The sequence below is a fragment of the Protopterus annectens genome, chromosome 8.part0 (assembly GCF_019279795.1).
Source record: "Protopterus annectens isolate FY-2018-M chromosome 8.part0, PAN1.0, whole genome shotgun sequence".
NCBI classification, from domain to species: domain Eukaryota; kingdom Metazoa; phylum Chordata; order Ceratodontiformes; family Protopteridae; genus Protopterus; species Protopterus annectens.
In genome coordinates, this window is record NC_056741.1 from 723,923,225 (window position 1) to 723,940,436 (window position 17,212).

A 17,212-nucleotide genomic window follows, 5' to 3' on the forward strand; every position below is an offset into this window, starting at 1 on the left:
TTCGGAATTCAGTTTGTTAAATTATAATTATTTTTGTAGATTGGTTAATCTTAAAATATTTTTTTCAGACCATGATTCTTCTCAAAGATCTACTGGTTTCAAATTTGGTAAATCAGATTTTGTACCGCCTATGGATAAACATGTTTCTATTTTTAAGGAATGTGTCATTAAAGATTTACATTTTTCTAATAGATACCTACCCGTTAATAACAATCTTACCCAAGCAGAGACACATGCATTAACTGAACTTCAACTCAATCATGACATTGTCATTACTCCGGCTGATAAAGGGGGTGGTATTGTTGTCATGGATCACAGCACATATAAGGATGAGGCTTATAGACAATTGGTAGACACTCGCTTTTATATTAAGATGGTTGTGGATCCTACACCTAACTTTAAGGCACAGATAGACTCTTTTTTGGATTTAGCGACGGAAGAAGGTATTATTAGTAGACAGGTATGTAAACAACTTAAAGTGGTTGAACCTATGCCCCAATAGCTATATTTTCTTCCTAAAATCCATAAAGACCCTACTAATCCCCCGGGTAGACCTATTGTCTCTGGCAGAGGTTCTCTTACGGAACCACTTTCCCATTATTTGAAACGCTTTTGTCTCACGTAAGATCAAGGATACAAGACACCACAGAATTTCTCAATATCACTCAGGATTCACAATTGGAAGCGGATTGGTGGTTATGTACCTTAGATGTGTCATCTCTTTACACAAGCATCCCCCATGATGCCGGTATAACTGCTATCTCTTATTGGTTGAATAAATCTGGATTATATTCCACTGGCTTTAACAATTTTCTTGTTAAACTTAGAGTATGTGCTATGCAAAAATATCTTTTATTTTGATGGACAACCTTATTGGCAGATTATGGGGACGGCAATGGGTGCTTCTTTTGCTCCCATATATGCTGACCTATTTATAGGATTTTTTGAGCAATCATTTATTTATGATGTAGATCATAATTTGCATATAAATGACCTTGACATCTGGAGAAGGTATCTAGATGATTGTTGGATGGTGTGGCATGGGGATAAGGACCATGCGTTGATTTTGTCAGGTATCTCAACAACAATCCTTGGGATATACAATTCACTTTAAATATTGAATATGAAGAGATTGTTTTCTTGGATGTTGTTGTTTCTACACAGGAGGATCACACATTAGCCACGAGTGTACATAGGAAGTTTCCTCAGTACAATACACTGTTACATGCATCTAGTTCTCACCCCTGTCACATCATTCGAAACATTCCGAAATCCCAATTTCTGCATATGAAACGCATATGCTCATCAGAAGAACAATATCAAGCTTGTGCACAAGACCTGTCACAAAGGTTCATTAACAGTGGATATTCCAGGAATGATATTTCTCATACTATTCATCAGACTAGGCAGATGACACGTCCTACTTTATTACAGTATCAAAGTTTGAAGCATGATGAAACATCTAATTCTAGGCAGCCAATTAGGTTTGTTACCACTTTTGGAAACAACACATTCAGATTTAGGGAAATCATTAACAGACATTGGGACATACTCAAGTCTCATGAGCTTTTGAATGATATCTTACCAGGCAAATGTGCCTTTTCATACCGTAGGGGTAGGACCATACACTCTCGTTTAACACATTACAAGAGATATACACCAGTGACATCAGTTCAAACTACTCTATTTGGTGACCCATTGGTGGGGTGTTTTCCTATGGGCACTGTAGTGCCTGTGAACACATTCTCAAAACCAAGGAATTCTCTAGCAAAAATACATCTCAAGTATATAAGATCAACATTTTAGGTAACTGTAGTTCGGACTGGGTCATTTATTTAGCTACATGTACCTGTTCCTCATTCTATGTTGGTCAGACGTCCAGACCATTTAAACTGAGAATTAGTGAACACCTCAGTGCCATCAGAAACCACCGTCTGTCTAATGCTCTTTACAAACACACTATTTATCATCCAACTGCTCTCTTTAAATTTATTATTATTGATAGAATTCAAATGCATAGAAATTTTAAAGCAGGTTGGCGTAATAAACTTGATAACATGGAAACAATGTGGATAACCAGGTTAGGGGCTTTGTTCAAACCTGGAATAAATGAAATGGAATAATATGTTAGCCTGCTTATTCATGCAATGTACTACTACATTTTAGTATTTTGGCACTATGTCTTCACTAATATTTTTCATCAGTTTTGACAGTGATTTGGTTTATACAACTTAACATGTTTTTTGTAATATACCTTTAAATGTCTCCTTATATAAGACCAGGATGTTGGAGCTGCCTAATTACTGATTAATTTTTGTTTCAGCACTGAAGAAGGCTTTTTATAGCCGAAACCGGTCTGTTAGCCATTTATTTATTATAAATGGCATTGATATTTACAATTTATTTTAGCTGCATCACCATTGTGCTGGTCCGTTTTTGGTATTTTTGTTTGGTTTGGTTTGGACCTTGCACTTTGTCCTTAGTGCGTGTTTTTTTGGTTTGTTCATCTCAGAATACCTCCCACACGGGCAAAGTAATCCAACCACAATGGCAAAGGAGTTGGAGGATGCTGGATTACTTGGCATTATTTTTGTCCTGTTGGTCTCCCTGACAAATATACATGAGAGAACTGCAGTGGTTAAAAAAAAATAAATAAATAAAAAAAAAGGCACTGCTGGTCCAAACATCAGCAATCTGTGAAAACACCAATCCCTCTCCTCCCATGGCTGAATAGGGTGATTCTTTGGAGAGAGAAGAACATCAGGGCAAAACCCAGGAGCCCCTTTCCAAGTGACAAACCAGACTCTGATCACAGAATGCTAGGATGTGGCATAAGAGTCTTAGGGATGTGGGATGGGCACCTGGCAGCCCAGCACATCACGGTAAAGGAAAAAAATGATGGTGGTTATCCTTGCCATGAAAGCATTAAAAGAAAAGTTGATACCAAAAGCAGTATTAACATAATGTTAGGTTTTGTCATTTAAAGTAATCTGGACTATCATTCCATATTTGAAAGTAAATTGTGTGTTCTTGTATAAACATTTTGTGAGGAAAAATTTCTATTTAGATTAGTCAAGTGTTAAACTTGTGTGGGTTTGAGGCATGATATTGTGCTTTTGTGGAGCTGTCATTGATTTACTTACCTGTTTTACTGGCTCGCATAGGCTCTGTTACTCACTTTATTCACGTCTTCCTTGGCTTATTGATGGAGCAGCTTTCAGTCTCTGGGCTTACACCTTCCCCCACTCACAAAAAGGAACTTGCTAAGGAGTCTTTTGTTGTCAGACCAGCTCTGAATTTGCATGTGCCACAGGTGGGCGATTCTGCTGTTGCTGTCTTTTCCTCAGGTCACCTGTTTTTTTTTCCTTAGTCTCCTTGGTGTAGCCTTCCAAGCCACCAAAGACCAGGGAAGACCTATGTCCTTTGTGGCTGTTGGGATACCCTGGCAGGCAAGGAAGAGCAACTTTTTCTTGATGTCAGGGGAAGGAGTAGGCGCATAGTCTACACTTGGGCTGGGGTAGGGATGTGGGAGCTTGGTCCCAGACATGTTTTAGAGAACAGATGCTTTGTGAGAAACAAAACTTCTAGTCTGCTGTTAATGTTTCAGTGAACAGGGCACATTTAGTTGGATTTGCTGAGGAACTTATTTCTGCCCTTTTCACAGCCTTCTGAATCTTCAGATAAGGAAAGGAAGAGTTTCCTCTCATTCTGACATAAATTTTCATTCAAAAGAACAGACATTGCAGGAGGAAGGTTATACCTGTGAAAATTCTTCTCAGTTTGAGCATTCTAGTTCTGAGCAAAGTATAGTATCAGATTTCCCTGCTGAAGAGATTTTTTTCACTGATGTTTTACCTAAAAATAAATGTTTTTCCAGTGTGACCAGAATAAGATTCCAGTGGCACAGAAAACATGCTTTGACTTGTTAGAGATGTCTGAGGCTGTTGCTATTCCTCCTTTATTGCCTGTGTTAAGGTAATGTTTTTTATTCCTGCCTCCAGCTTACTTGATGATCAGCCTTCACACTCCCAAGAAGTCTGACAGTTATATACACTGTGCCCCAGACACACAAGTGCCAGTTTGCTAATCCTAAAGCAGATTCAGCAGTGATCTGTTTATAAATCTGCTGCTACTAAACAGATTGCTGGTAATATCCCCATTCCTTCTGAGAGAGGTGTGAAAGTAGTGGGGAATACATGGAATAATTTTATCAGAGTCTTTTGAGAATATGCAGAAGTTAATAGTTAACCTTCCTCTTGCTGAGATAGATAATTCATTAAATGCTTTTGTGATGACTGTCCCTCTGGTGACACTGCCTGTGTACCCATGATGCTGCTGATTTTTCTTCCAGAGCTGCTGCTTCTGTATCAGTTTTAAGGAGATTTGCTTGGCTTCATTCTTAAAATCTTTGTGGAGATGATAAATCTGAGGTATTAAAATTTCCCTTGAGTAAAGACACACTGGCCACTTCTCTGCTGTTGAGGTACTCAAGTGTGATGAAAGGGGAAACTACTTCAAGGAGTGACTCAGATTTTCAACACCCCCCCAGCACTTTTCACAACAAGTAATAGTTATTTCTCTACCTTAGCATGGTTTTCCAGTAAGCAGTTTAAGCAGCAAGGAGCCAGTAATCAGGGTTTTAAAAACAATGGAAATAACTATCTCTCTGTCTCAAAAAAGCCCTTAAATGTTAAGGACAGCCCTCCCAGTCAGCATGGGTCTGAGCCTCTTCATGCCCACCTCTCCACCCTGCCAGCCTATGTCTGTAAGACTTCATCTTCCTTATTGGCATCTGGTTGTTTCAGACAGTTCAGTTCCAAATGTAGTCCAGTGGTGAATACTTGGCAATGGGAATTCACCCTTCCTTTCTAGGGGGAGTTCCCCCTTGCCTAGGGAATCTGAGTCCTGTTTTCCTCCCATTCCGCAGAAAATGCTGTCTCAGGGAGTTGTAGAACCAGTTTGCCTCAGCCTCTTAGGCAAAGGTGGCTCAAGAATTTTTCTAGTTCCCAAGTCAGAAGGATCCCTGGAGGTCAGTGCTGTATTTCTACCCTAAACTTTTTTTTTGTCAAGGTTCAGTATCGTGTACCTTTGATCCCTCCTGTAGTTTTCATGGTTGTGCTGGATTTAAAAGATGCCCATCATGCCTATTGCTAGGCATTTCTTAAGATTTGTTGTTTATGGTCTACATTATTGGTCTTTCTTACCCTATGGACTATCCACTACATCAGGGGGTATTCACAAAATGCCTAGCTCCAGTCATTGCTTGCTGTAATCTTCAAGGCATTCACATTTTCCATGTTTGGATAATTGTTTTGTCTGTTCGAGACTCTGTGTAGATGGGAGGGGAAAAAGGTCTCTATTAACTGATCAAGAGCTTCTGCTCAGTCTGGATTTTCAGGTAGCTTGCAGAATTCTTCTCTTATCCCTTATTACATAATGAATTTCTAGGGATTTTTGCCAGACTACATCTTCCATACAGACAGAGTAGAGATGTTTCAACAGTTCTTACTGAAATTTTCCAGCTAAGCTTGAGCCACCCGCAAGGGAATTTTTCAGGATTTTGAGGTACATGACACTGGCAAAACTAATGCTAGCCTTTTGCCAGGCTACGCATGAAGAAAGTACTCTGGTACCTCCAGTCAGTCTGGACTCAACTTCTACACCCTTTGACCTTTCAGATTCTAATTCTGGGAATTGTAAAGTTGTAGATTGGATGATGGGTAGAATAGATTGCTTGTAATCCAGATCCTGCATTCTCCCTTCCAGCCCCTGCTTTATCAAGCACTACAGAGGTTTCATACCTGGTGAGGTTGTGGTTTTAAAAGGGGTAAAAGTGCAGGCTGTGTGGAATCCTGTAGGCAGACTGAAAAACACAGTCTGAAAAAGATGTTGGCAGTAGTCAATAATCTTTGGTCCCCAGGACCTCTGCAAGTTTACACACACACCACCACTGTGATGTGGTGTGTTAGCTAACAGGTGGGTACCTGTATCCTCTTCATGGACTGGCTGTGATAGCTTAGGAGGTAGCAATTCAATTTACTTTGACTCTTCAGTCTTCATACATTGTCAAAGCAAAACCTTACTGCAGGAAATTTCATCAAGAGCAGGGCAGACCCCCCACAAATGCAAACTACATGGTTCTTCCAAGAATTAATTTAGCTGTGAGGAATAGCTCAGTTGCAGACATATTAAAGAAATTCTGCTCCAGGACTGCTTGCAAACAGGTGTTAAAGAAAGATGCATTGTCCTCATGGACAAGAATGTTCTTGTATGCCTTTCCACTAATAATCATGGTCCTTCTGTACATTCAGAAAGACTCTCAAAAAAAACTCCCTTTTGGTCAAAACAGCAGAGATTCACCGTTCTTTTTAATTTGGCCACGTGGAATTAGCACAAGTTTCCCCACCGACTGGATTTACTCACACGATACAGGGGGAGCTTGGTACACCCCATTCTGAAAACTATTCAGGCAACTGTTTTGATAAAATTTTGATAATCTTTGTTATCCTTTTTCTGATGACATACAGCAGGTACTAAAGTAGACAAGAAAAAAAATCCTACTAGAAAATCATGTTTAGTTAAGTGAAATAAAATGTTGTAGTTGGTACCGGTCAAAAAAAACAGATTTCTTTTCAGGCCAGGCTGTCTGTAGTTCTTAATTATATGTGTAGGTTGCTGTCGGCCTGTCATACCCTTCTGCCAGGATACATTTGTCCACCATTTCTGCTAGTCTACCTTTGGCTCCTCCTCTCTGTAATAATGTCCACGTTTCTGAAAGGGGTTTACATAGTCAGCCACAGATGAAACGGGTGGTAGTCTTCTTGGGATCTTAATTATGTACTTGAAAATCTTCCTCTGACTCTATTTGAACCAATCATCAGGCTGAGGTTCTTAACATTGAAGACTGTTTCATCCATTGCTCTGACATCTGGTAGAAGAGTATTTAAGTTACAGGATTTTTTGCTGAGTCCGTCCTAATTTTTCACAAGGCTAGGGTATCTTTAAAAAAATAATCCCACCTTTATGCCTAAAGTTGTCTTGAGAGTTTACTTTGTCACACTAATCAATGAGTCTTCTTTCCCGAATCAAAGAACAAGGGGAGAGAGGATTCTTCACACTCTGGCAGCACAGATACTACTTAGACAAAACTCAACCTTTCAGGAAAGCTGATCGGCTATTTGTCTCTGACTGTTCGAGGAAAGGACTGTCTGATGAAGCTGACCATTTCTAGATGATGGTCTCATGCCACTGTGTTTTGTTATACTCCCTACAATAAGCCACTTCCAGGCCTGGTTACAGCCCATTCTACAAGAGTGTTGGCTTCTTTAGTTTGTTTATTTTTACATTTGTTGACCGGGCTAGTCCAGCTGGATATATGTCCATTTTCAGTGGAGGCCCGGGGAGAAAAGCTCCAAAAACTAAAAAAATAGGCCAAGACAATGATATTTACAATAGAAATTGGTACATTACAAAGCTTTATAACATATTACATATCTAGGATTTTATATTCTGTATTCCAATAGGAAAAACCTAATGTAAATAAACCTAGATGCAACAGTAGTTTGAATTAATTATGCAAATTATATCTAAGAGATACTATAGATTCTGAAGTCGCACAAAAATATCAAGAGAAAACCGCTAGTGTTAAGTGGATAGAGTATTCAAAAGCAAAGTACAAGGATACAGTTATGTTCAGTCTCCAAGAGTTCTGGTCTTATATGAAAATGGTTAGTCATTCAATTGTATATACATATTTACACGAGGAATAATCCTCAGTATGGTCAAGCACACTATTATCGGCAAGTTAACACAAGATAATGTTCATCAGAGGCTAGGAATCAAGGGAGTCTAGAAAAGGGTATGGGGCATAGCCAGTGTGATTTGAGGTAGGGTTTGAGCTTGCTTTTAAATAGGTAACTGAGGATAGTGAGGTTAGTTGACTTGGGAAGGCTGTTCCAGGTTTTATCTACTGTATTAGAGAACAGGGTGTCACCAGCTGAATTGTTGGATTTAGATATTTGTACAAGTAGTTTATTAGATGAGCATAAGGTTTTGAGATTGTTATAGGGGGTGACTAGGGATGTAAGTATTGGTGTATTTTGAGGTAGATACAGGATATTGTGGGCTACTGTTAGTTGATTGAAAAGTATTAGATTTGGCAATTCTCACCATCCAGGTTGATTCAGGTTGATACAGTGATGAGTTCTATAGGAGGACCCAGCTGCAAATCTGGCAATGTTGTAGGAGGATGACAGTTTGCTCAGATTACTTATGTATATTTTGGTATAGATAGGGGAGGCATAGAGCAGGGTAGAGATAAGGTGGGTGCGAACAATGGTGACCCTGGCTAGAGCAGTTAGAAAGGGTTTGATCCTGTAGAGGGAACCTAGTTTCTTATTCACTGTTTTTATGATATTAATGTGAGGCTCAAAAGACAAGTTATTATCTATCAGTACACCAAGTAGTTTGGTGGTTGGCTCAGGAGATATTATAGTTCCATTATTTGTAGTGACAGTAAAGTTAAGTGGGGAGGTTCTGCGGGTAGGGGTGAATAGTAGCATTTTAGTTTTTTTGGGGTTTAAGATAAGACACCTATGTAGGAGCCAATTTTCGACTGTGCTAAAGGTCTTTTGGGTTAGTGACTGAAGTTCTTATTGAGAAGTAGAGCATATGAGTGTGGAGTCGTCTGCATATTGGATACAGTCAGCTTGTGTAATTACAGAATGGAGGTCATTTGTAAAGATGGAGAAGAGTAAAGGACCCAATATGGATTCTTGAGGGACGCCTAGGGCAACTGTGAGGTGGGAAGATAGAGTATTATCCCATAGTACAGCCTGTTGCCTATTATCTAGGTATGATAGGAACCACTGTATAGTAAGGGCATCCAATGACAGGTTTTTGAGTGTGTCTATGAGGAGGTGGTGGTGAACCATGTCAAATGCTTTAGACAGGTCGATAATAAGGGCTGAGGATAGAGTGTCATTATTACGATTACTATTAATGCGGTTAGTGAAGGATAAAGAGAGCAGAGGTGGTGCTGTGAAATGGTCTAAAGCCATGTTGACAGGTGGCTAGTAAATTGTTTTCAAGTAGGTAGGTTAACAGTTGTAAATTAATGCATTTCTCCATTATTTTTGCCAAAGGAGATAGTATGGCTATGGGCCTGTAGTGGGAAAACTCCTTGGAGTTACCACCTTTGTGCCGGGGGATGATGTGAGAGACCTTCCAGATGAAGGGGATAGTTCCTTCAGAAATACTTTTGTTAATGAGGATGGATATGGGGTAGGCTATGACTTTAGCAGCTTTTTGCAGGTATTCTGCAGGTAGTAGATCTGCAGAGAGTATGGTGGGTTTAAGTTTCTGGATGAGGTTACAGATGAGCAATATGGGTACTGGCTGAAAATGAAATAGTTGCTTTTTGGAAATGGGTGGCCTCAAAGTATTCTGGAGGCATTATTATCTTGGTTTGATCTGCATAGTTCTACAAACTGGATTCTCTTAACAGATCCAAGATGGACTTTGCTTAGACCATTCTCCATATGGGCTCCTAGAGTCTTACTTATTGACCTTCTTTTTTTATTTTGATTGACTAAACTGTGGTAATTAGCCATGTGGCTTAGGCTAGTGCAGTAGAGATCTATGTACTAAACATTGTATAGTTGTATGAGTAAAGCTACCTTAAAAGTAGATTTTCTAATAGAGCAACATTGCAGTAACTGTTCCTTCCTCCACTCCCCTTTTTCTAGCTGTTTTTTTTTTTCTTGCCAGAATGTGATTGTTTCATCTTTTTTTACATTGTTAGTTTTGTTTCCTAGGATAAGTTTTCAGACTCTTGCCTTCCTCCCAGGCAAAACATGATCTGAAGATTTTGAGCTCCAACTTCCTTTAATATGGAGCACCCAGCAAGCTTCTGGCAGTTTGGGTGCATGGAAGGCATCCAAAGCTCTGTGAAGCTGGATGGTGCAGGGGTAAAACCCATATAGCCTCAGGCTACCGCAACTGTGGTAAATTAGAACATCTATTGATGATCATTGTAGTTAGTGGTGCAGGACTGAGTCTTAGGACTTTTTGCTGTGCAGAAGCTCATGGCTGGCCTGACTATTGGAATATTTCACCATTCCCCAGCTGACTGACATCTTCAGCCACCCAGTGTCAGGATGGGGGGTCTGAGGTATATTTCCAGCACTGTCTTCATTTTCTTGTTGTGTAGTCTGATGCACAAGACTGTGCTGTTCAGTGTCATCAGTCTGTTGACTGGCTTGAATTACCAGAGCTTTTCAGATGAGTACCCTGTTTGGGACCTTCCTTATATCTATAGCTTGTCCTTTCTCCCTCCTCCTCATCCTCTCTGAATGAAGAATCAAAACAGTACCTTATTTGTTACTGTCTAGAAATGTTAATTGCCTTTTGTTTGGGAAACATAGACACAAAAAAACTTCCAGTCATATTTCCCTTTTTGCTTGGGCATGACCAAGATATGCCTAACTGTCCTTTTTGTAATAGGTTCTCTAGTAAGAGCATTGGGTGCAGGGCCAAAGCTTTCCAACAGCAGTTATATTCAGATAAGGCTTGGCCTTCATCCCTAAAAAGAGAAAGGATAAGGGCCCAGCGGAGAAGGACATTGGGGAGGCTGAAGACCTTTGTGTCCAGCGTCTGTCCTGGACTTGAGATTTCTGATTGAAGCAACTTTAAAGCCCCCTGGTCTGACCTCTGATAGGCTTGAGTCCTCTGGTGCACCTCATCAAGAGGCAGCCCAACTTTTCACATGCTGACATCAGAACAAAGTCTGTTGGGCCTGAAGCCACTAAGCAAGACATGGCTTTTGATGCCAGGGCACTTGCTGTTGAGGGTGAAGACTGTATCCCCTTGGTGATAGTAAAGGAAGAATTAACTTTTGAATCGGATTGAGGTCAGGCCGTGTCTTCTCCTGAGCCAAGCAGGCAGGTAGGTTTGCTCCAGCCAGTGCTGTCAGAGTCCACTGCCTCATCCACTTGGGTTTCTCCACATGAGTTGGTCAAGCTGGTGTAGGACTTCATAGTTTTAATGAAGTCCAGGCAACCCCACTCTGCAAAGGAACCTCCTTTGTGGAAAGAGAGAGGAACAGTTCCCTCAAGGGAGATTCAGATTTCTGAGTCAGAGGATGAAGAACAACTTGGGTGCGTAGAGCAACTTCACCCTCAAGATGTTTGAAGATGGTGATTCAGAAGAATTCTGTAAATCTCAAGCTCACTAAAGAGAGCTTCTGAACCTTCCTGCCCCTGGACCACCGTTGATTCCTTCAATCACATTGCCTTAGATGATGCGTTTATTGACACATCCTTAGTCCAACTCCCTCCCTTCTGTGGTCTGGAGGCCTGTTCACTTCTATAGAGTGGTTTAGTCCCAAAGACAATTTTTCTATATATGTATAAAAAAAAAATTGTCAGATCCTGCATTTGTGCCTACTGAACCTTTCAAGGGAGATGGTGGGCAAACGTCCAAGAATTTTCGTGCCAGACAGTAGGGAAAGCAGGTTGTTTGAGTGCATTGGCACAAAATCTTACCTTAACCACCCTGGCCTTGACAGCTCTGAACTGCCAATTCCATATTTTGAAATAAATGAGACAGTGCAGGAACAAATTTAAACCTAAGGCAGAGGAGAATACTGGATGAGAGCCTCTAGAGAGATATTCAGGAGTTATGTAATGTTACCCTTCAGGTTTTCAAACTGAAATCTGGTTGTAATGCATTGGTTGCATCTTGCAGGCTGGCTGCTGCACACTGAGGCATGCCTTGCTGAGAACTCTGCCACTTTCAGACCTGGTTAAAGTGAACTCCTGGATGAACCCCCAGCAGAAAGTGTTTCAAGACGCTGGATAGAAAGGGAAACAGATGAAGTTTGTCAAGAACCTCTGCTTTTCTTCTACTCACAGATATGACTGAAATTATCAGGTAAAGATCTGTTGGCCCTTTCCAATAAAACAAGAAGAAAATAAACAACCTGGGGTAGAAGGGCCAGACACCAAAGAAAATCACAAACCAAACACTGTTCCAGACCTGGGGGACTCGAGGACTCTGCCCCTCCCAGTGAGCAGATGTGATTATAGGAGAGTGGCTTTCCTCCTCCAACACACAGTGGGAAAAGAGAATCCAAGACAAATGGGTCCTGCATTTTGTAAGGAAGGGTTATTCTCTACAGTTTTGGAAAACTCCACCCTTTCTAGGTACTCCCCAAACTCCAAAACAGTAGGGAAAGTTGATTCCTCCCCTGCTGCTGGATGTGTTAAAGTAACCATACAAAAAGTGCCACAGGGTTCTACTCTTACCTCTTCATAGTCGTAAAAAGGAAAGTACCTGAAGACTGTTCCTGGTCTTTGAAGACTAAATGTGTTTGTAGTAGTACCAAATGTCTGGCATTAGTTATATTTGGAGTCTACATTTACACTCGGATGATTACCTGAACCTGGCCATTCACCTTCATAACTTTTGACAGCTATGCCAATCACCATGGATTGCTTTTAGAAGGTAGGACTAACCCTTAACATCTGGAAGTCACAACTCTCCTCCAGCACGAGGTTGAACTTCCTGGGGGCAGTATCAGATTCTGTCCAACAAAAGGTATTCCTCCTGGGGAGATAATCTTTTTTCTGTCCAAGTATCTTAGGAACTCGCACAGTAAACAGGCCATTACTGCAAAGGAGTTTCTGATGGCCACGGGCTACATGGCATCTTGAATTCTAATGATCCTATTAGAAAAATTGCGCACAAAATATTACAAGGTTACTAAAGAACTGTTGGTCGCAGCACCAGCAGTCCCCAGGAGCACTTGCCCATCTCTTTCCATGATTAAAAAAGGAAATTTTGACGTGGTAGGAGGGTGTTCACAGCAATCCCAGATACTTTGCAGACCCTAACAGACAGCTCTGATCTTGCTTGTTTAACACTCCTAGTGCAGTTCTGGGTAAAAGAGACTTGGGATAGGAATTAGATGAATCAGCACATCGGTATTAAGGAGATGGTGGCTAGCATAAAATGTTTTTCAAGAAAATACGATTCCTGGACCCATAAAGATTCTTTCAAAACTGCACAGTCATGTTTTACATAAACTTTTCGGGGGGGGGGGTGATCCATTCCTAAACCCTATACAGAATAGCAATGGAACTTTGTCTCATGGCACCACAAGTAGGGTTATGCTCATGTCCTGACCTGGTATGCAAGAGGCTATTCTATTAGCTGACTCTGTGCAGAACTCCTAGAGCCCAGCCAATGTATTTTGAAAAGAGTTTTGTTGTAGATTCAAAACATAACTGGGGTTTGCCAGAAACCAACATTCTTGCTTCCCTAGAAAGCTGGCATCTTGGCAGGTTCTCCTGAAAGACCCCACAGAGATTGACATGGAGTTCAAACACCTTCTCCTTCAAACTGACAGACCTCTTTCTCTATGCCTTTCCATCAATACCCATATCCTTAAGTTTTACAGAAGGTGGTGTCCAGACAGTCTAAAAATGAATCTGTTATCTCCCTGATGGTCCAGGCAGCACTGGTTTTCTGTTCTTGCATTTAGCAAAGGGGGAACCATGCCTCTTCCATCCGTCATGGACTTACTGTCACAGAACAAGGGGGGTCTGTCTGTCATCTCAGCCTGAAAACTCTCAAGTTGACAGCTTGGATGATTGGCACTGATTCTGTCCAAACAATTCTTTCTTTCAGGGTATTTTATCTATCCTGAAAGAGGCTCAAAAACAGAGTACGAGGGAGTATTATGTAATAAAGTAGAAAAGGTTCTCCATTTGGTAAAAAGTTAATGGTATTCTACCCACTTAAGCAGTTTTGCAACCGGTCCTGTAATATATCTCCCTTCTCTACAAGCAAGGACCGCCTTATTCTAGCATTGAAGTCCACATTTCTGTTGTCTCTGCATGCCTTCCCATGTTTCCACCAGTTTATGATCCCCCCAACATGGCAATCTTGAGGGAGTGTTGTGCCTCAGGCAACCCAGATGCATGCCAGCACCTTCCTGGGGGTCCAAATTATGTGCTTCAGAAACTCGCACTGTTCCCTTTTGAACCAACTACTTCAGCCCTTATCAGATTGATTGTATGTAAGACATCTCTACTGTTAGCACTGGGAGGTGCCAGCCCTTAGTTAGTGCCTTAGTTTTTCATAAGGACAGAGTTATCTTGAGAGCCCAGTCCCTTTTTTATGTCCAAGGTGGTGTCAGAGATTTCATTAAATCAAGCTATCCTCCTTCCAGTTTTCTTTCTAAGTCCTCAAAACAAGGGAGAGTAAGTACTTCATTCTCTGGGCATACTCAGGCAACCAAGATTGCGTCTCCACAGAATACATTTTCTAGACCATTCAGACCAGCTTTTGGTGGCCTTTACAGAAGGTAAGCAAAGAAAACCAGTAGGTTAGGTCTGCTTTTGCCATCCTGCAGAGCCTGGTATCCTCTGCACATAGTGCTCTCCAGCCACCTCTGTAACATGGTTTTCAGAGTCCTTCCAAGACCAAGTAAGGCAGCATTGATTATGAAGAACTTAGTACAGTTGTGTTGTTAACTAACATCACTGAAGATGTTTAGGTAGATAAAAGTAGATAAATATTGCTGTACCCTTTCCTTCCCATCCATTTCTTTATCCTTCTGCCCTGGAGTTCAGATGGATATATTTTACCCGTCATCCCCAGCCCAAAAACCTACCTACCTTTCCAACAAAGTGACAGTTGTGTCAGTAGGGTCCGTAGGCAGGCTGTGCTCCATCTTGAGTAACATTAGAACTTCGGTACCTCAGACAAGAAAGACCTGAAGATGACACTGGCTGGCAACCCTTTATACTACTGACGTCCAGGAAGGGCATCTGCTCGCTTGGGGGATGGTAGACACCTTTGGTGTGTGGACCGTCTACATGGCATTAAATCCCAACATTGATAAGTAAAGTTTCTACAGTTATGGTAAGTTAACAACACATCTGCATTTTTCAGTGATTTTGATGCACTTGGTGCTGTATTGTTGGGCAGTGGAGAATGCACTTTTGGGGAGAGTGCATTTTAAATGTTTCCTTGGGTTAAGCAGTTCTCATTTTTTTAATTATAGGTACGGCAGCTATTCTCAAAGTTTCTGCTCCTCATTCCAATCCTGGAACACCTCTTGTTACAGTTCGGACAGCCACGCCAGTTGCAAAAACACCAGTTGCTATGACCCCTCTTCCTGCTGGAGTCCGCATGGTTGTGCCAGCACAGGCCCAACAGGGGACTGTAAGTTTTTCTTTTTTCATGGAGCAGTTGAATGCAGCACTTGAAAAGCCCTGATATTATTGTATGTATGTATTTGCTTGTATGTGTGTGTTTTTTTTTATTTAACATTTGTTAACTGGGAAAGTCCGACTTGGAACAAAACCAGTTTTCAGCAGAGGCCCGAGGAGAAACACTCCAGATGATTGTCTTTGAACGTGGGAGGAAACCGGAGCACCCAGAGGAAACCCACACAAATGCAGGAAGGACATGCAGACTCCGCACAGAAGGCACACCAGCTGAGAGTCAAACCTGAGAACATCTTGCTGTGAGGCGACAACGCTACCACTGCGCCATTATTCATGATGTCCTTCTATTCACATGTTGTAGTATTCATCACATATGGGTTTACTCCTCTTACTACCCAAATGTCCGGCCAGTAAACAAAAGATGTTATGTAGTCCTATCTCGCATACATTCTTACCCATGGATTCGGGGCCGAATATCTTCTCCGACTCGGCCGATTTTACTAGCTCGAAGTCTCTCATTGGCTGGACTAAGTGGGTATCCCATGATGCACTGCTCCATATCCCCAGATCTCGTTTGCCGCTCGTGTAGCTAGGACATGGTCTCGCTTGGCTGTGGCTAAGTACCTTCTTTTCTTCTTTTAAGAGAAGTTTGATTCAGTCAAAAGCTATTTTCATAGCTGTTGCTTAAAGTTGTCTAATTTTGTCTGGTGTGCTTGACTTGATTACTGTGAATTTTGCGAGTTTTGTGTGGTATCCCTCTTACTGTTCCCCGGGCTAGGCCCGTTTCAGTTAGAGGGCCTAGTTCTCCTCTGTTTCCTTCTGTGTTTACCAAACCATGTAAATTAGAGGTTTTGGCTACCCTCTCCTTGTGTTCCTTTGTTAAAATTGTGTTAGAGTTGTGTGCAGTTTGATCGCGGCTTTGGTGTTGGTTACCTCAGTGTTAGTCCCGCCTTTATAGAGTGAACGCCTTTCCTTGTATTGACTTGTTTTTTTGTGCTGTGGGTCAAAATTTCTAAGGATACGAAGGAGCATAAACCTTCGGGATTTAAAAAGTGTTCAAAATGCGGGTACAAAATGTCCATAACCGATGGACATTCCATCTTTGTCTACTGTTTAGGGGCCATCCATCTGTAGGAATCCTGCAGTTTTGTCATGCTTTCAGCCCTAGAGTTCCCCAAGAGAGAAAAAATAAACTAATCTTAAAGGGACTTTTGAAACCCTCTTTTGAAGAGGCTATAGATTTGGCTTCCAGTAACAAGCCTAAATCTGTCAAGTCAAAAAAGAGATCTCCGGCTCAGTCAGCTTCATCGGAACCTCCGGAGAAAATGACTAGGACTGCATCGACCTCCTCGGCTCCACTGTCCTCGGGGCCGCAGGAAGGATCGATATCTATGGAACCAGCGTCGGCTCCATCTGTATTGGAACCTCCTAGAAGCCGATCGCCTAGTATTAAACCTACTTCTCCTGAGAGGAGATCGCATTCTCCATCCCTGTCCTCCAAATCCTCCAAGACCCTTTCAGATGTGGATGTAGATAGGGTGGTTCAGAAGCTCCTCCAGTCACCGGTTTTGGCAAAATTGTTTTCAGCTCCGACCCAGTCGGCTCCGGAGCCCGTCCCGTCATCTTCCTTGATCATTCCTCCTCAGAGTGTATCTCTCTCTTCGGAGCCGGAGTGTTCCGCGCCGTGTGATGTTTCTATGCCGGCTCCGATGCCCCATTCGGCTCCATCGGTGCCGACATTGGCTCCGACCCCGTCGGATCTGTCATCGGGGTTCGGGACACTTCGGTCGGGCCCGAGGGGGACATCTCGGCACTTATTTCGGTTCCGAGCCTCCCTCTCAGTGCTTCGGCTCGGGGAAGTCCGATTCCTGTCATGGCCTTGGAGACTGGTCGCTCCCCGGACTCAGGGGGGCTGGCCTTCGAGCCTATGCGGACCGCGCTGGCCAGGTCGTCAGCTACATCAGGTGGGGGTCGGT

General features: G+C 41.9%; 1 protein-coding gene across 4 annotated transcripts in view; it reads left to right on the top strand.

The window, feature by feature from the left end:
• Positions 1-17,212, top strand: part of HCFC1 (host cell factor C1) — a 3,865,385-nt gene that overhangs the window by 1,414,964 nt on the left and 2,433,209 nt on the right. For all 4 annotated transcript variants that reach the window (XM_044080175.1, XM_044080172.1, XM_044080173.1 and 1 more), the window contains exon 9: positions 15,071-15,231. In XM_044080175.1, coding sequence (XP_043936110.1) covers positions 15,071-15,231 — 161 coding nt within the window. The remainder of the gene's footprint in view (positions 1-15,070; positions 15,232-17,212) is intronic.